The sequence below is a fragment of the Entelurus aequoreus genome, linkage group LG05, assembly GCF_033978785.1.
Source record: "Entelurus aequoreus isolate RoL-2023_Sb linkage group LG05, RoL_Eaeq_v1.1, whole genome shotgun sequence".
NCBI lineage: Eukaryota > Metazoa > Chordata > Actinopteri > Syngnathiformes > Syngnathidae > Entelurus > Entelurus aequoreus.
In genome coordinates this window covers 11,147,178-11,173,520 of record NC_084735.1, presented here as the reverse complement: position 1 = coordinate 11,173,520, position 26,343 = coordinate 11,147,178, and the positions used below count along the sequence as shown (strand labels likewise).

The window sequence follows — 26,343 nt, the reverse complement described above, 5'->3', positions numbered from 1 at the left end:
TGAATGTCTTATACTGTAAAAATTGAAGTACAAAAATCCCCAAAAATAATTGTTAGTTGTGTTTATAGAACGCCTGGATGGTGTCCACACATATTCAATCAAAAAAGTGATTATTTGTTTAGTAAATCAAACATACTCCATATTGTGTGTGGTGATTTTAATATTCATGGACAACCAAAACTACAGATGTTACATCACAAAACCAAGCAGACTTTTCCACACCAATAGATGACATTTTCACCAGGAGGACTACTACTCAATGACATCACTCATCATCCACCTTTAGTCAGCAGTTTACACCATTTATTTGATAAGAAAAAAGCAGTTCAATGAGGATCAGGGACCACCGGCCCCACGCAGCCAGGCCGGCCAGCGACAGGAACCACAGAGCCCGGCCCACCGTGCCGCCCGGAAGAGCCAGCAGCAGGCTGCGGAGGACAAGGCACGGGAGAAGCAGGGGACAGCCAGCCCTCAAGCCAGCGAGAGACCACATCCCACACGGGCAGAAAGGCGGGACGCTCCGCCCGGGGGGCCCAGAAAATCCCCGCAACCGGACGGGAAGACCGCCCCTGCCCCACCAGCAACCGGGCCCCCTCCTTAGAGGTTCATCTGTCTTCCAGAAAGCAAACATAAGAAGTAGTTTATAAGTACAAACCCCGTTTCCATATGAGTTGGGAAATTGTGTTAGATGTAAATATAAACGGAATACAATGATTTGCAAATACTTTTCAAGCCATATTCAGTTGAATATGCTACAAAGACAACATATTTGATGTTCAAACTGATTAACATTAACATTATTATCATTAACTTTAGAATTTGATGGCAGCAACACGTGACAAAGAAGTTGGGAAAGGTGGCAATAAATACTGATAAAGTTGAGGAATGCTCATCAAACACTTATTTGGAACATCCCACAGGTGAACAGGCTAATTGGGAACAGGTGGGTGCCATGATTGGGTATAAAAGTAGATTCCATGAAATGCTCAGTCATTCACAAACAAGGATGGGGCGAGGGTCACCACTTTGTCAACAAATGCCTGAGCAAATTGTTGAACAGTTTAAGAAAAACCTTTCTCAAGCAGCTATTGCAAGGAATTTAGGGATTTCACCATCTACGCTCCGTAATATCATCAAAGGGTTCAGAGAATCTGGAGAAATCACTGCACGTAAGCAGCTAAGCCCGTGACCTTCCATCCCTCAGGCTGTACTGCATCAACAAGCCACATCAGTGTGTAAAGGATATCACCACATCGGCTCAGGAACACTTCAGAAACCCACTGTCAGTAACTACAGTTGGTCGCTACATCTGTAAGTGCAAGTTAAAACTCTCCTATGCAAGGCGAAAACCGTTTATCAACAACACCCAGAAACGCCGTCGGCTTCGCTGGGCCTGAGCTCATCTAAGATGGACTGATGCAAAGTGGAAAAGTGTTCTGTGGTCTGACGAGTCCACATTTCAAATTGTTTTTGGAAACTGTGGATGTCGTGTCCTCCGGACCAAAGAGGAAAAGAACCATCCGGATTGTTATAGGCGCAAAGTGTAAAAGCCAGCATGTGTGATGGTATGGGGGTGTATTAGTGGCCAAGACATGGGTAACTTACACATCTGTGAAGGCACCATTAATGCTGAAAGGTACATACAGCTTTTGGAGCAACATATGTTGCCATCCAAGCAACGTTACCATGGACGCCCCTGCTTATTTCAGCAAGACAATGCCAAGCCACATTCTGCACGTGTTACAACAGCGTGGCTTCATAGTAAAAGAGTACTGGACTGGCCTGCCTGTAGTCCAGACATTGAAAATGTGTGAAGGCTAAAATATGAGAAAGGAGACTGTTGAACAACTTAAGCTGTACATCAAGCAAGAATGGGAAAGAATTCCACCTGGGAAGCTTCAAAAATGTGTCTCCTCAGTTCCCAAACCTTTACTGAGTGTTGTTAAAAGGAAAGGCCATGTAACACAGTGGTGAACATGCCCTTTCCCAACTACTTTGGCACGTGTTGCAGCCATGAAATTCCAAGTTAATGATTATTTGCAAAAATAAAATTATGAGTTTGAACATCAAATATGTTGTCTTTGTAGTGCATTCAACTGAATATGGGTTGAAAAGGATTTGCAAATCATTGTATTCCGTTTATATTTACATCTAACACAATTTCCCAACTCATATGGAAACGGGTTTTGTAGATGTGTTTGTGTCAGGGGGTTCATCCGTGGAGCAAATGTTCCATTCAAACATTTTTTTTTATTTTTTATAATGTCCTGCCCAGCTTCTCGGGCAAATCATATAGCAGATGTAGATGCCCATATCGGCTGTTCACATTTACTTTACAAAAGAGAAGTGTAGGATACTTCTCTTGTTGCCCTACTAGTATTTTGACTCTATTAAATGTATTTATATTATCATTTGGTGCAGCCGGGCCGGAGCAGGAGGGGATAGAAAGAGAGAAAAAGGAAGACAGAGGGGGGAATTGTGGGGACAAGAGGGGGATTAGACAGAGAGACAAAAACAACAATAGCAAACACAACAACAACAACATTCAAACATTTAAACACAACTTTAAGAGCAATGTCTTACAAACATATATCACTGTGGAATAAACAGCAGTACTAGGATCAAAGTTTGTTACACAACTAAATATGGGACATAAATAATAATGCTGTATATTTTTGGTACAAATGTTTAACCAACACATGTACAGGAATATTTCGCATGTCTTTACTGAACACTCTCTGTGTTGTGTATTTATCATATGCTGTGTCAATTCTCTATGTTGTTTTTATCATATGCTGTGTCAAGTCTCTATGTTGTGTATTTATCATATGTTGTGTCAAGTCTCTATGTTGTGTATTTATCATATGTTGTGTCAAGTCTCTATGTTGTGTATTTATCATATGTTGTGTCAAGTCTCTATGTTGTGTATTTATCATATGCTGTGTCAAGTCTCTGTTGTTTTTATCAAATGCTGTGTCAAGTGTCTATGTTGTGTATTTATCATATGCTGTGTCAAGTCTCTATGTTGTTTTTATCAAATGCTGTGTCAAGTGTCTATGTTGTGTATTTATCATATGTTGTGTCAAGTCTCTATGTTGTGTATTTATCATATGTTGTGTCAAGTCTCTATGTTGTGTATTTATCATATGTTGTGTAAAGGACAGGTCTATGAAACTCTAGGTCCTGGTGTTACTCCATCTTGTATTGGAGAGTGTTTATAGGGTTGGAAGTGCTCAACTTCAGCCTGTACAATTGTCCATTTATCAATGTAAAACTCTTTATTTTGTTGACCACTGACCCAAGAAATAATGATAAACATACATTTTAGATGTGTTTACACCTGCCATTGAGTGCACCTTTAAAGAAGAAATAATAATAAACATACATTTTGGATGTGTTTACACCTGCCATTGAGTGCACCTTTAAAGAAGAAATAATAATAAACATACATTTTGGATGTGTTTACACCTGCCATTGAGTGCACCTTTGAAGGCTTTGCAAATGTCTTCCAGGCCTTGGGTCCAGAGTCCAAAGTAGATGTGGTGTCAGAGGTCAACAATAGAACTTCACATTTAGAAACTGAACATGAGCAAAGCTCGGAAGAGAGCAGCCTTGCTCAAGATCTAGAATCTTCTGCTTCAGTGTTTGGATCCACTGCTGAGGAACAGGACAGTCCTGGTGAGGACATCACAGTCAGGCAAGTATTCTTATTTCTACTTCTTCATGATGTATGTGTAACTAAGTCACTCTTATATTCTTATTTCTACCACGTTTATGTACTTATACATGATGTATGTGTAACTAAGTCACTCTTATATTCTTATTTCTACCACGTTTATGTACTTCTTCATGATGGATATTTAACTAAGTCACTCTTATATTCTTATTTCTACCATCCTTATGTACTTATACATGATGTATGTTTAACTAAGTCACTCTTATATTCTTATTTCTACCACGTTTATGTACTTATACATGATGTATGTGTAACTAAGTCACTCTTATATTCTTATTTCTACCATCCTTATGTACTTATACATGATGTATGTTTAACTAAGTCACTCTTATATTCTTATTTCTACCACGTTTATGTACTTATACATGATGTATGTTCAACTAAGTCACTCTTATATTCTTATTTCTACCACGTTTATGTACTTCTTCATGATGTATGTTCAACTAAGTCACTCTTATATTCTTATTTCTACCACGTTTATGTACTTATACATGATGTATGTTTAACTAAGTCACTCTTATATTATTATTTCTACCACGTTTATGTACTTATACATGATGTATGTTTAACTAAGTCACTCTTATATTCTTATTTCTACCACGTTTATGTACTTATACATGATGTATGTTTAACTAAGTCACTCTTATATTCTTATTTCTACCACGTTTATGTACTTATACATGATGTATGTTTAACTAAGTCACTCTTATATTCTTATTTCTACCATCCTTATGTACTTATACATGATGTATGTTTAACTAAGTCACTCTTATATTCTTATTTCTACCACCTTTATGTACTTATACATGATGTATGTTTAACTAAGTCACTCTTATATTCTTATTTCTACCATCCTTATGTACTTATACATGATGTATGTTTAACTAAGTCACTCTTATATTCTTATTTCTACCACGTTTATGTACTTATACATGATGTATGTTTAACTAAGTCACTCTTATATTCTTACTTCTACCATGTTTATGTACTTATACATGATGTATGTGTAACTAAGTCACTCTTATATTCTTATTTCTACCACGTTTATGTACTTATACATGATGTATGTTTAACTAAGTCACTCTTATATTCTTATTTCTACCATCTTTATGTACTTATACATGATGTATGTGTAACTAAGTCACTCTTATATTCTTATTTCTACCACGTTTATGTACTTATACATGATGTATGTTTAACTAAGTCTCTCTTATATTATTATTTCTACCACGTTTATGTACTTATACATGATGTATGTTTAACTAAGTCACTCTTATATTCTTATTTCTACCACATTTATGTACTTATACATGATGTATGTTTAACTAAGTCACTCTTATATTCTTATTTCTACCACCTTTATGTACTTATACATGATGTATGTTTAACTAAGTCACTCTTATATTCTTATTTCTACCATCCTTATGTACTTATACATGATGTATGTTTAACTAAGTCACTCTTATATTCTTATTTCTACCACCTTTATGTACTTATACATGATGTATATTTAACTAAGTCACTCTTATATTCTTATTTCTACCACGTTTATGTACTTATACATGATGTATGTGTAACTAAGTCACTCTTATATTCTTATTTCTACCACGTTGATGTACTTATACATGATGTATGTTTAACTAAGTCACTCTTATATTCTTATTTCTACCACGTTTATGTACTTATACATGATGTATGTTTAACTAAGTCACTCTTATATTCTTATTTCTACCACGTTTATGTACTTATACATAATGTATGTTTAACTAAGTCACTCTTATATTCTTATTTCTACCATGTTTATGTACTTATACATGATGTATGTTTAACTAAGTCACTCTTATATTCTTATTTCTACCATCCTTATGTACTTATACATGATGTATGTTTAACTAAGTCACTCTTATATTCTTATTTCTACCACGTTTATGTACTTATACATGATGTATGTTTAACTAAGTCACTCTTATATTCTTATTTCTACCACGTTTATGTACTTATACATAATGTATGTTTAACTAAGTCACTCTTATATTCTTATTTCTACCACGTTTATGTACTTATACATGATGTATGTGTAACTAAGTCACTCTTATATTCTTATTTCTACCATGTTTATGTACTTATACATGATGTATGTGTAACTAAGTCACTCTTATATTCTTATTTCTACCATGTTTATGTACTTATACATGATGTATGTGTAACTAAGTCACTCTTATATTCTTATTTCTACCACGTTTATGTACTTATACATGATGTATGTGTAACTAAGTCACTCTTATATTCTTATTTCTACCATGTTTATGTACTTATACATGATGTATGTGTAACTAAGTCACTCTTATATTCTTATTTCTACCATGTTTATGTACTTATACATGATGTATGTGTAACTAAGTCACTCTTATATTCTTATTTCTACCACGTTTATGTACTTATACATGATGTATGTGTAACTAAGTCACTCTTATATTCTTATTTCTACCATGTTTATGTACTTATACATGATGTATGTGTAACTAAGTCACTCTTATATTCTTATTTCTACCATGTTTATGTACTTATACATGATGTATGTGTAACTAAGTCACTCTTATATTCTTATTTCTACCACGTTTATGTACTTATACATGATGTATGTGTAACTAAGTCACTCTTATATACTTATTTCTACCATGTTTATGTACTTATACATGATGTATGTGTAACTAAGTCACTCTTATATTCTTATTTCTACCATGTTTATGTACTTATACATGATGTATGTTTAACTAAGTCACTCTTGTATTCTTATTTCTACCACATTTATGTACTTATACATGATGTATGTTTAACTAAGTCACTCTTATATTCTTATTTCTACCACCTTTATGTACTTATACATGATGTATGTTTAACTAAGTCACTCTTATATTCTTATTTCTACCACGTTTATGTACTTATACATAATGTATGTTTAACTAAGTCACTCTTATATTCTTATTTTTACCATGTTTATGTACTTATACATGATGTATGTTTAACTAAGTCACTCTTATATTCTTATTTCTACCACGTTTATGTACTTATACATGATGTATGTTTAACTAAGTCACTCTTATATTCTTATTTCTACCATCCTTATGTACTTATACATGATGCATGTTTAACTAAGTCACTCTTATATTCTTATTTCTACCACCTTTATGTACTTATACATGATGTATGTTTAACTAAGTCACTCTTATATTCTTATTTCTACCATCCTTATGTACTTATACATGATGTATGTTTAACTAAGTCACTCTTATATTCTTATTTCTACCACCTTTATGTACTTATACATGATGTATGTTTAACTAAGTCACTCTTATATTCTTATTTCTACCATCTTTATGTACTTATACATGATGTATGTGTAACTAAGTCACTCTTATATTGTTATTTCTACCATGTTTATGTACTTATACATGATGTATGTGTAACTAAGTCACTCTTATATTCTTATTTCTACCATCTTTATGTACTTATACTTGATGTATGTGTAACTAAGTCACTCTTATATTCTTATTTCTACCATCTTTATGTACTTATACATGATGTATGTGTAACTAAGTCACTCTTATATTCTTATTTCTACCATGTTTATGTACTTATACATGATGTATGTTTAACTAAGTCACTCTTATATTCTTATTTCTACCATCTTTATGTACTTATACATGATGTATGTGTAACTAAGTCACTCTTATATTCTTATTTCTACCACGTTTATGTACTTATGCATGATGTATGTTTAACTAAGTCTCTCTTATATTCTTATTTCTACCACATTTATGTACTTATACATGATGTATGTGTAACTAAGTCACTCTTATATTCTTATTTCTACCATCTTTATGTACTTATACATGATGTATGTGTAACTAAGTCACTCTTATATTCTTATTTCTACCATGTTTATGTACTTATACATGATGTATGTTTAACTAAGTCACTCTTATATTCTTATTTCTACCATCTTTATGTACTTATACATGATGTATGTGTAACTAAGTCACTCTTATATTCTTATTTCTACCACGTTTATGTACTTATACATGATGTATGTTTAACTAAGTCACTCATATTCTTATTTCTACCACGTTTATGTACTTATACATGATGTATGTTTAACTAAGTCACTCTTATATTCTTATTTCTACCACGTTTATTTACTTATACATGATGTATGTTTAACTAAGTCACTCTTATATTCTTATTTCTACCATGTTTATGTACTTATACATGATGTATGTTTAACTAAGTCACTCTTATATTCTTATTTCCACCATCCTTATGTAAATATACATGATGTATGTTTAACTAAGTCACTCTTATATTCTTATTTCTACCATGTTTATGTACTTATACATGATGTATGTTTAACTAAGTCACTCTTATATTCTTATTTCTACCACGTTTATGTACTTATACATGATGTATGTTTAACTAAGTCACTCATATTCTTATTTCTACCACGTTTATGTACTTATACATGATGTATGTTTAACTAAGTCACTCTTATATTCTTATTTCTACCACGTTTATTTACTTATACATGATGTATGTTTAACTAAGTCACTCTTATATTCTTATTTCTACCACGTTTATGTACTTATACATGATGTATGTTTAACTAAGTCACTCTTATATTCTTATTTCTACCATCCTTATGTAAATATACATGATGTATGTTTAACTAAGTCACTCTTATATTCTTATTTCTACCATGTTTATGTACTTATACATGATGTATGTTTAACTAAGTCACTCTTATATTCTTATTTCTACCACGTTTATGTACTTATACATGATGTATGTTTAACTAAGTCACTCTTATATTCTTATTTCTACCATCTTTATGTACTTATACATGATGTATGTGTAACTAAGTCACTCTTATATTCTTACTTCTACCACGTTTATGTACTTATACATGATGTATGTTTAACTAAGTCACTCTTATATTCTTATTTCTACCATCTTTATGTACTTATACATGATGTATGTGTAACTAAGTCACTCTTATATTCTTATTTCTACCATGTTTATGTACTTATACATGATGTATGTTTAACTAAGTCACTCTTATATTCTTATTTCTACCACGTTTAATGTACTTATACATGATGTATGTGTAACTAAGTCAGTCTTATATTCTTATTTCTACCACGTTTATGTACTTATACATGATGTATGTTTAACTAAGTCACTCTTATATTCTTATTTCTACCACGTTTATGTACTTATACAGCTGGTTAGCAGCTTCATGATGTATGTTTAACTAAGTCACTCTTATATTCTTATTTCTACCACGTTTATGTACTTATACATGATGTATGTTTAACTAAGTCACTCTTATATTCTTATTTCTACCACGTTTATGTACTTATACAACTGGTTAGCAGCTTCATGATGTATGTTTAACTAAGTCACTCTTATATTCTTATTTCTACCATCTTTATGTACTTATACATGATGTATGTGTAACTAAGTCACTCTTATATTCTTACTTCTACCACGTTTATGTACTTATACATGATGTATGTTTAACTAAGTCACTCTTATATTCTTATTTCTACCATGTTTATGTACTTATACATGATGTATGTGTAACTAAGTCACTCTTATATTCTTATTTCTACCTCGGGCTCTGTACCGAGGATGTCGTTGTGGCTTGTACAGCCCTTTGAGACACTTGTGATTTAGGGCTATATAAATAAACATTGATTGATTGATTGATTGATGTTTATGTACTTATACATGATGTATGTTTAACTAAGTCACTCTTATATTCTTATTTCTACCACGTTTAATGTACTTATACATGATGTATGTGTAACTAAGTCAGTCTTATATTCTTATTTCTACCACGTTTATGTACTTATACATGATGTATGTTTAACTAAGTCACTCTTATATTCTTATTTCTACCACGTTTATGTACTTATACAGCTGGTTAGCAGCTTCATGATGTATGTTTAACTAAGTCACTCTTATATTCTTATTTCTACCACGTTTATGTACTTATACATGATGTATGTTTAACTAAGTCACTCTTATATTCTTATTTCTACCACGTTTATGTACTTATACAACTGGTTAGCAGCTTCATGATGTATGTTTAACTAAGTCACTCTTATATTCTTATTTCTACCATGTTTATGTACTTATACAGCTGGTTAGCAGCTTCATGATGTAAGTAAGTAAGTCACTCACACATGTTATACAAGAAGCACTAATATAAGAGACTGTATGTATCCAACATAAGGAGCACTGCTGCTATTCAGGTGTATTTCCATACAAAACATTATAAGGTAGTTTTGGAACCATGAAACTTCTTACTTTGGAATGTGGTCAAGTGAGGACAAGCTGTATGAAAACATGCATTTAGCTGGTTAATTGATGTTAGAATGCAGAGTGAATGAGTTGTAAACAATGTGACTTGTCATTGTAGTGTGTTGTAGTGTGTGTTATAGTGTGTTGTAAACAATGTGACTTGTCATTGTAGTGTGTTATAGTGTGTGTTGTAAACAATGTGACTTGTCATTGTAGTGTGTTGTAGTGTGTGTTATAGTGTGTTGTAAACAATGTGACTTGTCATTGTAGTGTGTTATAGTGTGTGTTGTAAACAATGTGACTTGTCATTGTAGTGTGTTGTAGTGTGTGTTATAGTGTGTTGTAAACAATGTGACTTGTCATTGTAGTGTGTTGTAGTGTGTGTTGTAAACAATGTGACTTGTCATTGTAGTGTGTGTTATAGTGTGTTGTAAACAATGTGACTTGTCATTGTAGTGTGTTGTAGTGTGTGTTATAGTGTGTGTTGTAAACAATGTGACTTGTCATTGTAGTGTGTTGTAGTATGTGTTATAGTGTGTGTTGTAAACAATGTGACTTGTCATTGTAGTGTGTTGTAGTGTGTGTTGTAAACAATGTGACTTGTCATTGTAGTGTGTTGTAGTATGTGTTATAGTGTGTGTTGTAAACAATGTGACTTGTCATTGTAGTGTGTTATAGTGTGTGTTGTAAACAATGTGACTTGTCATTGTAGTGTGTTGTAGTGTGTGTTGTAAACAATGTGACTTGTCATTGTAGTGTGTTGTAGTGTGTGTTGTAAACAATGTGACTTGTCATTGTAGTGTGTTGTAGTGTGTGTTGTAGTGTGTTGTAAACAATGTGACTTGTCATTGTAGTGTGTTGTAAACAATGTGACTTGTCATTGTAGTGTGTGTTGTAGTGTGTTGTAAACAATGTGACTTGTCATCGTAGTGTGTTGTAGTGTGTTGTAAACAATGTGACTTGTCATTGTAGTGTGTTGTAAACAATGTGACTTGTCATTGTAGTGTGTTGTAGTGTGTTGTAAACAATGTGACTTGTCATTGTAGTGTGTTGTAGTGTGTTGTAAACAATGTGACTTGTCATTGTAGTGTGTTGCAGTGTGTGTTGTAGTGTGTTGTAAACAATGTGACTTGTCATGGTAGTGTGTTGTAAACAATGTGACTTGTCATTGTAGTGTGTTGTAGTGTGTTGTAAACAATGTGACTTGTCATTGTAGTGTGTGTTGTAGTGTGTTGTAAGCAATGTGACTTGTCATTGTAGTGTGTTGTAGTGTGTTGTAGTGTGTTGTAAACAATGTGACTTGTCATTGTAGTGTGTTGTAGTGTGTTGTAAACAATGTGACTTGTCATTGTAGTGTGTTGTAGTGTGTTGTAAACAATGTGACTTGTCATTGTAGTGTGTTGTAAACAATGTGACTTGTCATTGTAGTGTGTTGTAAACAATGACTTGTCATTGTAGTGTGTTGTAGTGTGTGTTGTAGTGTGTTGTAAACAATGTGACTTGTCATTGTAGTGTGTTGTAAACAATGTGACTTGTCATTGTAGTGTGTTGTAGTGTGTGTTGTAGTGTGTTGTAAACAATGTGACTTGTCATTGTAGTGTGTTGTAAATAATGTGACTTGTCATTGTAGTGTGTTGTAAACAATGTGACTTGTCATTGTAGTGTGTTGTAGTGTGTGTTGTAGTGTGTTGTAAACAATGTGACTTGTCATTGTAGTGTGTTGTAAACAATGTGACTTGTCATTGTAGTGTGTTGTAGTGTGTGTTGTAGTGTGTTGTAAACAACGTGACTTGTCATTGTAGTGTGTTGTAAACAATGTGACTTGTCATTGTAGTGTGTTGTAAACAATGTGACTTGTCATTGTAGTGTGTTGTAGTGTGTGTTGTAGTGTGTTGTAAACAACGTGACTTGTCATTGTAGTGTGTTGTAAACAATGTGACTTGTCATTGTAGTGTGTTGTAAACAATGTGACTTGTCATTGTAGTGTGTTGTAAACAATGTGACTTGTCATTGTAGTGTGTTGTAGTGTGTGTTGTAGTGTGTTGTAAACAACGTGACTTGTCATTGTAGTGTGTTGTAAACAATGTGACTTGTCATTGTAGTGTTTCACATGATGAAGGTCACCTTGACTCTGCCTCGTCTCCAGCTGACTGTGAAGAAGAGTCTAACCCCTTTGATAATGACAGGTCAGCACCTTCCATCAATCATTACATCTTACTAGGCTTCTACTAGTATAGTACCGCGGTACTAATCAATCATTACTAGGCTTGTACTAGTATAGTACCGCGGTACTATTCAATCATTACTAGGCCTGTACTAGTATAGTATCGCGGTACTAATCAATCATTACTAGGCTTTTACTAGTATAGTACCACGGTACTAATCAATCATATTCGCTACTATACGCTGTTGGAAAAGTACCGCTTCAACTTTTTCTTTAACGGACATGTCGTCACGTGGTGACATTGCTGCTTTTAGGAGCAGAGGAGCATGTTGGGCAGTGCACACACACAGAGTACTTACAAGCAGACACAGTGTGTAGACAGAACAGGGAGAATGGACACATTTTGGGTCAAAAAAGTAAAGATAAAGGTGAAGTTATAACACTGAAACACCCTCAGGAAGAGCTGCTTTAACACATGGCTAACATCCATCCACAGTGTTTTAGCTACTTCTAAATCACTAATCCTGGTCTCCATGGTGACTAAAGTATGTTTCTTACAAGTACTTTATCACTGGAGGACGAGGAATAGCTAAACATGCTCCACTACACACAGTAGGAGGATACAGTAGCTCACCGCTAACAGCAAGCTAACACTACTGAATGTAAACAAATGCCATGGGTGGATCTATACTTGACATTCACTGTATGATACCAAGTGCAAGAGTGTATCTCGTCGATACTACTATGATTACATTGATATTTTTTTATCATCGCAAAATCTTTTTCCCTTTTTTTTAAAGTTCATATAATGTTTATAAAGTCAGTAAATATGTAAATATATGAGGACTTTGAATATGACCAATGTATGATCCTGTAACTACTTGGTATCGGATCGACACCTAAATGTGTGGTATCATCCAAAAGTAATGTAAAGTATCAAAGAAGAGAAGAATAAGTGATTATTACATTTGAACAGAAGTGTAGATAGAACATGTTCAAACAGAAAATAAGCAGATATTAACAGTTAATGAACAAGTAGATGAATAATGCATTTTTACAGTTTGTCCCTCATAATGTGTACAAAATAATAGGTGTATAAATGACACAATATGTTACTGCATACGACTAATTAGGAGTCTTTGTTTGTTTACTTACTACTAAAAGACAAGTTGTCTAGTATGTTGACTATTTTATTGAAGGACAATAATAAACATGTTTCATGTACACTAAAAAATTTTGTTACAATAAAGACAATAATGACATTTTTTGTGGTCCCCTTTATTTAGAGTAGTATGTAAATAGGTGTTGCCATGGTGACAAGCCTCCATGTTACTATTTCATGTGTTGTTGTTGTGCCAGCCTTCCTCCCCTCATTCTGGAGAACATGGCCAACGCTCACACAACTGGTACCAAAAGTCACACGGACCCTTCTCCAGGTTCTCAGCACCAGGATGGGAACATGTCTCACTCTCTGAAGGAGGAAGTAAGTCATCAACTTCCTGTCTTTCAACTGGCAGCCAGTGAAGTTGTGAATGTTGGTGTGAGGACGAGGAGGAAGTGGTGATCACACATGTCCTGTGTAGGACCAGAGTGCAGTGGACACAGACCTTAGTGGGACCAGCAAGGACCCCGAGGAAATTCCCACATTCGATGAGTGGAAGCGGAAAGTGATGGAGGTGGAGAAAGAAAAAAGTAAGATGTTTGACCTGGTGTGGCTTATCCACTCTCACACACATGCATTATTATGGCTTATCCACTCTCACACACTTGCATTATTATGGCTTATCCACTCTCACATACATGCATTATTATGGCTTATCCACTCTCACATACATGCATTATTATGGCTTATCCACTCTCACATACATGCATTATTATGGCTTATCCACTCTCACATACATGCATTATTATGGCTTATCCACTCTCCCATACATGCATTATTATGGCTTATCCACTCTCACATACATGCATTATTATGGCTTATCCACTCTCACATACATGCATTATTATGGCTTATCCACTCTCACATACATGCATTATTATGGCTTATCCACTCTCACATTCATGCATTATTATGGCTTATCCACTCTCACATACATGCATTATTATGGCTTATCCACTCTCACATACATGCATTATTATGGCTTATCCACTCTCACATTCATGCATTATTATGGCTTATCCACTCTCCCATACATGCATTATTATGGCTTATCCACTCTCACATACATGCATTATTATGGCTTATCCACTCTCACATACATGCATTATTATGGCTTATCCACTCTCACATACATGCATTATTATGGCTTATCCACTCTCACATACATGCATTATTATGGCTTATCCACTCTCACACACTTGCATTATTATGGCTTATCCACTCTCACACACATGCATTATTATGGCTTATCCACTCTCACATACATGCATTATTATGGCTTATCCACTCTCACACACATGCATTATTATGGCTTATCCACTCTCACACACATGCATTATTATGGCTTATCCACTCTCACACACATGCATTATTATGGCTTATCCACTCTCACATACATGCATTATTATGGCTTATCCACTCTCACATACATGCATTATTATGGCTTATCCACTCTCACATACATGCATTATTATGGCTTATCCACTCTCCCATACATGCATTATTATGGCTTATCCACTCTCACATACATGCATTATTATGGCTTATCCACTCTCACATACATGCATTATTATGGCTTATCCACTCTCACATACATGCATTATTATGGCTTATCCACTCTCACATACATGCATTATTATGGCTTATCCACTCTCACATTCATGCATTATTATGGCTTATCCACTCTCCCATACATGCATTATTATGGCTTATCCACTCTCACATACATGCATTATTATGGCTTATCCACTCTCACATACATGCATTATTATGGCTTATCCACTCTCACATACATGCATTATTATGGCTTATCCACTCTCACATACATGCATTATTATGGCTTATCCACTCTCACACACTTGCATTATTATGGCTTATCCACTCTCACACACATGCATTATTATGGCTTATCCACTCTCACATACATGCATTATTATGGCTTATCCACTCTCACACACATGCATTATTATGGCTTATCCACTCTCACACACATGCATTATTATGGCTTATCCACTCTCACACACATGCATTATTATGGCTTATCCACTCTCACATACATGCATTATTATGGCTTATCCACTCTCACATACATGCATTATCATGGCTTATCCACTCTCACATACATGCATTATTATGGCTTATCCACTCTCACACACATGCATTATTATGGCTTATCCACTCTCACACACATGCATTATTATGGCTTATCCACTCTCACATACATGCATTATTATGGCTTATCCACTCTCACATTCATGCATTATTATGGCTTATCCACTCTCACACACATGCATTATTATGGCTTATCCACTCTCACATTCATGCATTATTATGGCTTATCCACTCTCACATACATGCATTATTATGGCTTATCCACTCTCACATACATGCATTATTATGGCTTATCCACTCTCACATACATGCATTATTATGGCCTATCCACTCTCACATACATGCATTATTATGGCTTATCCACTCTCACACACATGCATTATTATGGCTTATCCACTCTCACATACATGCATTATTATGGCTTATCCACTCTCACATACATGCATGAGTCACTTATTAAAAATGATATCATGCAGGACAAAAAATGTAAATTTGAATTCTCAGTCACTAATGTATTGGAAATTGAAAATCTATTGTCTGAGTTGAAATCTGACAAACCTTGTGGTCATGATAATCTAGATAGTAGACTTTTAAAATTGTCAGCTGGAATAATAGCCAGTCCGATATGTTATATTTTTAACTTAAGTTTTAAAGAAGGAATCTATCCTCAAATATGGAAGGTTGCTAGAGTAACTCCTCTACCAAAAAATAGGAAAGAAGCATTCACTGGATCGAATAGTAGGCCAATTAGCATTTTACCAGTATTAGGAAAATTAATGGAAACAATTATATTTAAGCAAATTCAAAATTATTTCTCTATAAATGACATTAATTCAGACTTTCAACATGCATATAAAACTGGCCATTCAACATGCACAGCTCTCACACAATTAACAGATGACTGGCTAAAACAAATTGACGGTAAATTATTAGTTGGCACAGTGCTATTAGATTTTAGTGCTGCTTTTGATATTATTGACCACAAACTACTACTTATAAAACTGTCTGCTTATGGTTTTAAACTCTCAGCGATTAACTGGATGAAAAGCTACCTAGTCAACAGACAGCAATGTGTCATGTTCAATGGAACCCTTTCAAATATTAAAACATTATATTGTGGTATTCCCCAGGGAAGTTGCCTGGGACCTTTATTATACTCAATATTTGTAAATGATATGTCATGTATTTTAAAGAATGGTTGCTGTGCAATTTACGCAGATGACACAACAATATATGCTTATGCTGATAATTGCACAGACCTGAGCAGTATACTACAAGACAAGGTTATGCAGATTTCTAAATGGGTTACAGAAAATAAGATGAAACTTAATATTTCCAAAACAAAATGTCTTGTTATTTGCTCAAAACATGCTCATAGAAAAGAACGCATATTGAATGTTTCTTTGAACGGAGTTCATATTGAACAAGTTAAAGAAGCCAGGTTGCTGGGAGTTACAATAGATGAAAGACTATCTTGGGCCACTCACATTAATAACATAGTAAAAAAAATGAGCAGAAGCATCTCAATCATAAGAAGAAGTGCCTATTTTTTAACTAACACAACTACGAAACAAGTTATACAATCCCTTGTATTGTCACATATTGACTACTGCCCAGCAATTTGGTCCAATGCATCTAAACAAGAACTCAATAAAATCCAGCTTACCCAAAACAGAGCTGCCAGACTAGCTCTCCATTGCTCATTTAGGACCGGCGTTGAGATCATGCATAATGAATTGTCATGGATGAGAGTTGGTGAAAGAGTAGCGTGTAGTTTGATTCTATTTTTAAAAACAATCTATACATACCATAAACCTTCATATCTGTATTCTCAGCTGTTGCTTGCTAGTGAAAGTCACAACTATGGTACCAGGTTAGCCCTAAGAGGTGCTTTCACCCGTCTTAAACCCAAAAGTGATGTTTTGAAAAAGACTGTAATGTATAGGGCAATCACTTACTGGAATCGACTTCCACAATATTTGGTATCAATCACCAGCAGAGTGGGTTTTAAGAATAGACTAAGAGGAGAAGTATTGCGGAAAGAGATTATTCTAGATTGTACCTAATGTCATGACTGTTTTTATTGACTATTTTATTGATTATGGGACAAGCAGTAGAAAATGGTGGAGGGAACTTTTTTCGTCACTTATTGTTTGTCTTTGGTACACTAATGTATATATTTTAGGCCATTGGTTCTTTGTTTTTTTGTTTTTTTTTGCAAAAATATATATATATCTATTTTTATATTGCTCTTTTTATCTTTGTTATGAACAATATTATGTAAACTCGAAGTTATTATTATTTTTTTTGGTTCTTTGTTGTTGCTATTTTTGTATTACAACATTTTATTATTTGATCATGTTGTACTGCATTTTAATCTTTTGTTTTGTGATTGTGTGATGTTTTTGCCTGGACCCCAGGAAGAATAGTCTCCACTGCGGTGTAGACTAATGGGGATCCTTAATAAACTAAACTAAACATACATGCATTATTATGGCTTATCCACTCTCACATACATGCATTATTATGGCTTATCCACTCTCACACACATGCATTATTATGGCTTATCCACTCTCACATACATGCATTATTATGGCTTATCCACTCTCACATTCATGCATTATTATGGCTTATCCACTCTCACATACATGCATTATTATGGCTTATCCACTCTCACATACATGCATTATTATGGCCTATCCACTCTCACATACATGCATTATTATGGCTTATCCACTCTCACATACATGCATTATTATGGCTTATCCACTCTCACACACATGCATTATTATGGCTTATTCACTCTCACATACATGCATTATTATGGCGTATCCACTCTCACACACATGCATTATTATGGCTTATCCACTCTCACATACATGCATTATTATGGCTTATCCACTCTCACATACATGCATTATTATGGCTTATCCACTCTCACACACATGCATTATTATGGCTTATCCACTCTCACACACATGCATTATTATGGCTTATCCACTCTCACATACATGCATTATTATGGCTTATCCACTCTCACATACATGCATTATTATGGCTTATCCACTCTCACATACATGCATTATTATGGCTTATCCACTCTCCCATACATGCATTATTATGGCTTATCCACTCTCACATACATGCATTATTATGGCTTATCCACTCTCACATACATGCATTATTATGGCTTATCCACTCTCACATACATGCATTATTATGGCTTATCCACTCTCACATTCATGCATTATTATGGCTTATCCACTCTCCCATACATGCATTATTATGGCTTATCCACTCTCACATACATGCATTATTATGGCTTATCCACTCTCACATACATGCATTATTATGGCTTATCCACTCTCACATACATGCATTATTATGGCTTATCCACTCTCACATACATGCATTATTATGGCTTATCCACTCTCACACACTTGCATTATTATGGCTTATCCACTCTCACACACATGCATTATTATGGCTTATCCACTCTCACATACATGCATTATTATGGCTTATCCACTCTCACACACATGCATTATTATGGCTTATCCACTCTCACACACATGCATTATTATGGCTTATCCACTCTCACACACATGCATTATTATGGCTTATCCACTCTCACATACATGCATTATTATGGCTTATCCACTCTCACATACATGCATTATCATGGCTTATCCACTCTCACATACATGCATTATTATGGCTTATCCACTCTCACACACATGCATTATTATGGCTTATCCACTCTCACACACATGCATTATTATGGCTTATCCACTCTCACATACATGCATTATTATGGCTTATCCACTCTCACATTCATGCATTATTATGGCTTATCCACTCTCACACACATGCATTATTATGGCTTATCCACTCTCACATTCATGCATTATTATGGCTTATCCACTCTCACATACATGCATTATTATGGCTTATCCACTCTCACATACATGCATTATTATGGCTTATCCACTCTCACATACATGCATTATTATGGCCTATCCACTCTCACATACATGCATTATTATGGCTTATCCACTCTCACACACATGCATTATTATGGCTTATCCACTCTCACATACATGCATTATTATGGCTTATCCACTCTCACATACATGCATTATTATGGCTTATCCACTCTCACACACATGCATTATTATGGCTTATCCACTCTCACATACATGCATTATTATGGCTTATCCACTCTCACATTCATGCATTATTATGGCTTATCCACTCTCACATACATGCATTATTATGGCTTATCCACTCTCACATACATGCATTATTATGGCCTATCCACTCTCACATACATGCATTATTATGGCTTATCCACTCTCACATACATGCATTATTATGGCTTATCCACTCTCACACACATGCATTATTATGGCTTATTCACTCTCACATACATGCATTATTATGGCGTATCCACTCTCACACACATGCATTATTATGGCTTATCCACTCTCACATACATGCATCATTATGGCTTATCCACTCTCACATACATTCATTAGTATGGCTTATCCACTCTCACACACATGCACTATTATGGCTTATCCACTCTCACATACATGCATTATTATGGCTTATCCACTCTCACATACATGCATTATTATGGCTTATCCACTCTCACATACATGCATTATTATGGCTTATCCACTCTCACATTCATGCATTATTATGGCTTATCCACTCTCACATACATGCATTATTATGGCTTATCCACTCTCACATACATGCATTATTATGGCCTATCCACTCTCACATACATGCATTATTATGGCCTATCCACTCTCACATACATGCATTATTATGGCTTATCCACTCTCACATACATGCATTATTATGGCTTATCCACTCTCACATACATGCATTATTATGGCTTATCCACTCTCACATACATGCATTATTATGGCTTATCCACTCTCACATACATGCATTATTATGGCTTATCCACTCTCACATACATGCATTATTATGGCTTATCCACTCTCACATACATGCATTATTATGGCTTATCCACTCTCACATTCATGCATTATTATGGCTTATCCACTCTCACATACATGCATTATTATGGCTTATCCACTCTCACATACATGCATTATTATGGCCTATACACTCTCACATACATGCATTATTATGACTTATCCACTCTCACATACATACATTATTATGGCTTATCCACTCTCACATACATGCATTATTATGGCTTATCCACTCTCACATACATGCATTATTATGGCCTATCCACTCTCACACACATGCATTATTATGGCTTATCCACTCTCACACACATGCATTATTATGGCTTATCCACTCTCACACACATGCATTATTATGGCTTATCCACTCTCACACACATGCATTATTATGGCTTATCCACTCTCACATACATGCATTATTATGGCTTATCCACTCTCACATACATGCATTATTATGGCTTATCCACTCTCACATACATGCATTATTATGGCTTATCCACTCTCACATTCATGCATTATTATGGCTTATCCACTCTCACATTCATGCATTATTATGGCTTATCCACTCTCACATACATGCATTATTATGGCTTATCCACTCTCACATACATGCATTATTATGGCTTATCCACTCTCACATACATGCATTATTATGGCCTATCCACTCTCACATACATGCATTATTATGGCTTATCCACTCTCACATACATGCATTATTATGGCTTATCCACTCTCACATTCATGCATTATATATGGCTTATCCACTCTCACATACATGCATTATTACGGCTTATCCACTCTCACACACATGCATTATTATGGCTTATCCCCTCTCACATACATGCATTATTATGGCTTATCCACTCTCAAATACATGCATTATTATGGCTTATCCACTCTCAAATACATGCATTATTATGGCTTATCCACTCTCACATACATGCATTATTATGGCTTATCCACTCTCACATTCATGCATTATTATGGCTTATCCACTCTCACATACATGCATTATTATGGCTTATCCACTCTCACATAAGGTTGTAAATACTGTATAGAGTAGACTAACCCATGTGGTTCCTGTGGATGTGAACACAATTACTGTAGTGACTAAATAACATAGTGACTGAAACAGACAAAGTCATGTGTAAATAATGTCAATAAGTAGATGAACCATATGTGGCTGTGAAGTGAACACTAGTAATGTTGTAAATACTGTATATAGTAGACTAACCCATGTGGTTCCTGTGGATGTCAACACAATTACTGTAGTGACTAAATAACATAGTGACTGAAACAGACAAAGTAATGTGTAAATAATGTCAATAAGTAGATGAACCATCTTTGGCTGTGAAGTGAACACTAGTAAGGATGTAAATACTGTATAGAGTAGAATAACCCATGTGGTTCCTGTGGATGTGAACACAAGTTTTAGTTACTAAATAACATAGTGACTGAAACAGACAAAGTCATGTGTAAATAATGTCAATAAGTAGATGGACCATATGTGGCTGTGAAGTGAACACTAGTAAGGTTGTAAATACTGTATAGAGTAGACTAACCCATGTGGTTCCTGTGGATGTCAACACAATTACTGTAGTTACTAAATAACATAGTGACTGAAACAGACATAGGAATTAATTTGGATGAATGGGGGATGTTTTGCCCCCCTTGTCCTCCCACCAGGCTGGACCTAGCTGGAGACCTGCAGCCCCCAGACCCTCGGCTTATTGGCAGTCTTTTTCATTAAGTTGAAATCACATGCCTGATCCTGTATCGTTGTATTGCTTGTTCAGCTGTGTCAATTATTTGCATTTCCTTTGTAAAGTCCTTCACTTAGTTTTCCAGTGACTTCATTGTGGAGATGATCCATAAACAACCACCTTTATTTGAAAGACTGTTTACATGTCTGCTACTAAATTGCAACATTTAAGGAGGGAAGCGTCATTTCTGTCAATACACCAAAGGTGTACAAAGTCTTACATTGTAGTAATAAAACAAGATGATATGATGTGATATTTACCACCACAAGTAGATTGACAATGTGTGATTTGTGATATTTCCACAGCTCAGTCTACACGCACATCTACTAACGCTTGTGATATTTCCACAGCTCAGTCTACACACACATCTACTAACGCTTGTGATATTTCCACAGCTCAGTCTACACACACATCTACTAACGCTTGTGATATTTCCACAGCTCAGTCTACACACACATCTACTAACGCTTGTGATATTTCCACAGCTCAGTCTACACACACATCTACTAACGCTTGTGATATTTCCACAGCTCAGTCTACACACACATCTACTAACACTTGTGATATTTCCACAGCTCAGTCTACACACACATCTACTAACACTTGTGATATTTCCACAGCTCAGTCTACACACACATCTACTAACGCTTGTGATATTTCCACAGCTCAGTCTACACACACATCTACTAACGCTTGTGATATTTCCACAGCTCAGTCTACACACACATCTACTAACGGGGGCTCCAGTGTGGTGAAGAAGGTCCAAAAGAATTTCAACAACTATGCTTCTGTGGAGTGTGGGGCAAAGATCCTGGGTGCTAACCCAGAAGCTAAGGTACAAGTTCAATGAGCAAAGATCCTGGGTGCTAACCCAGAAGCTAAGGTACAAGTTCAATGAGCAAAGATCCTGGGTGCTAGCCCAGAAGCTAAGGTACAACTTCAATGAGCAAAGATCCTGGGTGCTAGCCCAGTAGCTAAGGTACAAGTTCAATGAGAAAAGATCCTGGGTGCTAACCCAGAAGCTAAGGTACACACTACAACATCACAAGATACTTTGACATGTTTGTGTCCCATCCAGAGCATGTCGGCCATACTGAAGGAGAACATGGACTTGTACATGCTAAATCCCTGCAGCAATAAGATCTGGTATGTGCTTGGCATGAAGTCTACAAAGACATGATTTGACAGAAGTTGTTGGTCCCCACTTTGCAGGTTCATCATTGAGCTGTGTGAGCGCATTCAGGTGAAGCAGTTAGACATGGCAAACTTTGAACTCTTCTCCTCCACACCCAAAGACTTCCTGCTCTCCATCAGTGATCGGTAAGCACAAAGGTCTTTGTCAGTTCCTCCACAATCCCAGTCTCTTTGTCAGTTCCTCCACAATCCCAGTCTCTTTGTCAGTTCCTCCACAATCCCAGTCTCTTTGTCATTTCCTCCACAATCCCAGTCTCTTTGTCAGTTCCTCCACAATCCCAGTCTCTTTGTCAGTTCCTCCACAATCCCAGTCTCTTTGTCAGTTCCTCCACAATCCCAGTCTCTTTTGTCAGTTCCTCCACAATCCCAGTCTCTTTGTCAGTTCCTCCACAATCCCAGTCTCTTTGTCAGTTCCTCCACAATCCCAGTCTCTTTGTCAGTTCCTCCACAATCCCAGTCTCTTTGTCAGTTCCTCCACAATCCCAGTCTCTTTGTCAGTTCCTCCACAATCCCAGTCTCTTTGTCAGTTCCTCCACAATCCCAGTCTCTTTGTCAGTTCCTCCACAATCCCAGTCATTTGTCAGTTCCTCCACAATCCCAGTCTCTTTGTCAGTTCCTCCACAATCCCAGTCTCTTTGTCAGTTCCTCCACAATCCCAGTCTCTTTGTCATTTCCTCCACAATCCCAGTCTCTTTGTCATTTCCTCCACAATCCCAGTCTCTTTGTCAGTTCCTCCACAATCCCAGTCTCTTTGTCAGTTCCTCCACAATCCCAGTCTCTTTGTCAGTTCCTCCACAATCCCAGTCTCTTTGTCAGTTCCTCCACAATCCCAGTCTCTTTGTCAGTTCCTCCACAACCCCAGTCTGCTCCTGCAGGTACCCCACCAACAAATGGCTCAAGTTGGGAACTTTCCATGGCCGTGATGAACGCATCGTGCAAAGCTTCCCACTGGATGAGCATCTTTATGCCAAATATGTCAAGGTAATATTTACTACCATCCTCCATTTTCAACACAATTTTCTAGGGGCTGTTTATTGGTGTGTTACCTGATGCTGATGACTTGGAGTCACACAGTAGTTGTTGGTGTGTCACCTGATGCTGATGACTTGGAGTCACACAGTAGTTGTTGGTGTGTCACCTGATGCTGATGACTTGGAGTCACACAGTAGTTGTTGGTGTGTCACCTGATGCTGACGACTTGGAGTCACACAGTAGTTGTTGGTGTGTCACCTGATGCTGATGACTTGGAGTCACACAGTAGTTGTTGGTGTGTCACCTGATGCTGATGACTTGGAGTCACACAGTAGTTGTTGGTGTGTCACCTGATGCTGACGACTTGGAGTCACACAGTAGTTGTTGGTGTGTCACCTGATGCTGATGACTTGGAGTCACACAGTAGTTGTTGGTGTGTCACCTGATGCTGATGACTTGGAGTCACACAGTAGTTGTTGGTGTGTCACCTGATGCTGATGACTTGGAGTCACACAGTAGTTGTTGGTGTGTCACCTGATGCTGATGACTTGGAGTCACACAGTAGTTGTTGGTGTGTCACCTGATGCTGACGACTTGGAGTCACACAGTAGTTGTTGGTGTGTCACCTGATGCTGATGACTTGGAGTCACACAGTAGTTGTTGGTGTGTCACCTGATGCTGATGACTTGGAGTTATGTGTGGTGTATGTCATGACTTGTGTCATATAAATATGTCACTTTTATTACTATATATGATGTTATGTGTGGTGTATGTCATGACTTGTGCCATATAAATATGTCACCTTCATTACAATGGCAAGATGGTGAGACTGATTGAAAAGCAACATTGTCTTGATAAAAGTGTTTTTTTCTTGCTTCAGATGTTCACCAAGTACTTAAAGGTCAGCATGTGTGGGAGTGTTGGCCATACTTGTTGTGTTGTGCTGATCATGTCAAGTGTCAGGGAATAAGTCTTGTCAATCAAAGTAGTAAATGCTACTAATGTCTTCACACAGTGTTTGTGTTGGAGTAATCACTCAATCATCTTCCATTGTAGGTGGAGCTGCTCTCTCACTTTGGATCAGAACATTTCTGTCCTCTCAGTCTCATTAGGTAGGTCATGATTTAATAACTTCATTAGGTAGGTCATCATTTAATAAATTCATTAGGTAGGTCATCATTTAATACCTTCATTAGGTAGGTCATGATTTAATAACTTCATTAGGTAGGCCATGATTTAATAACTTCATTAGGTAGGTCATCATTTAATAACTTCATTAGGTAGGTCATCATTTAATAACTTCATTAGGTAGGTCATGATTGAATAACTTCATTAGGTAGGTTGTGATTTAATAACTTCATTAGGTAGGTCATGATTTAATAACTTCATTAGGTAGGTCATCATTTAATAACTTCATTAGGTAGGTCATCATTTAATACCTTCATTAGGTAGGTCATGATTTAATAACTTCATTAGGTAGGTCATCATTTAATAACTTCATTAGGTAGGTCATCATTTAATAACTTAATTAGGTAGGTCATGATTTAATAACTTCATTAGGTAGGTCATCATTTAATAACTTCATTAGGTAGGTCATCATCTAATAACTTCATTAGGTCATGATTTAATAACTTCATTAGGTAGGTCATGATTTAATAACTTCATTAGGTCATGATTTAATAACTTCATTAGGTTATGATTTAATACCTTCATTAGGTAGGTCATGATTTAATAACTTCATTAGGTCATGATTTAATAACTTCATTAAGTTATGATTTAATAACTTCATTAGGTCATGATTTAATAACTTCATTAGGTTATGATTTAATAACGTACATGATGCATTGGAGATGTTATTCCTGTAAAAA

General features: G+C 35.8%; 1 protein-coding gene across 5 annotated transcripts in view; it reads left to right on the top strand.

The window, feature by feature from the left end:
- Positions 1–26,343, top strand: part of LOC133650158 (SUN domain-containing ossification factor-like) — an 82,692-nt gene that overhangs the window by 10,325 nt on the left and 46,024 nt on the right. For all 5 annotated transcript variants that reach the window (XR_009826191.1, XM_062047078.1, XM_062047080.1 and 2 more), the window contains exons 4-12: positions 3,513–3,697; positions 12,202–12,285; positions 13,623–13,746; positions 13,847–13,955; positions 23,020–23,144; positions 23,388–23,455; positions 23,522–23,629; positions 24,379–24,484; positions 25,532–25,587. Coding sequence is in view for 4 of the 5 variants with exons in the window: in XM_062047078.1 (XP_061903062.1) it covers positions 3,513–3,697; positions 12,202–12,285; positions 13,623–13,746; positions 13,847–13,955; positions 23,020–23,144; positions 23,388–23,455; positions 23,522–23,629; positions 24,379–24,484; positions 25,532–25,587 (965 nt within the window). In the remaining variant the exon portion in view is untranslated. The remainder of the gene's footprint in view (positions 1–3,512; positions 3,698–12,201; positions 12,286–13,622; positions 13,747–13,846; positions 13,956–23,019; positions 23,145–23,387; positions 23,456–23,521; positions 23,630–24,378; positions 24,485–25,531; positions 25,588–26,343) is intronic.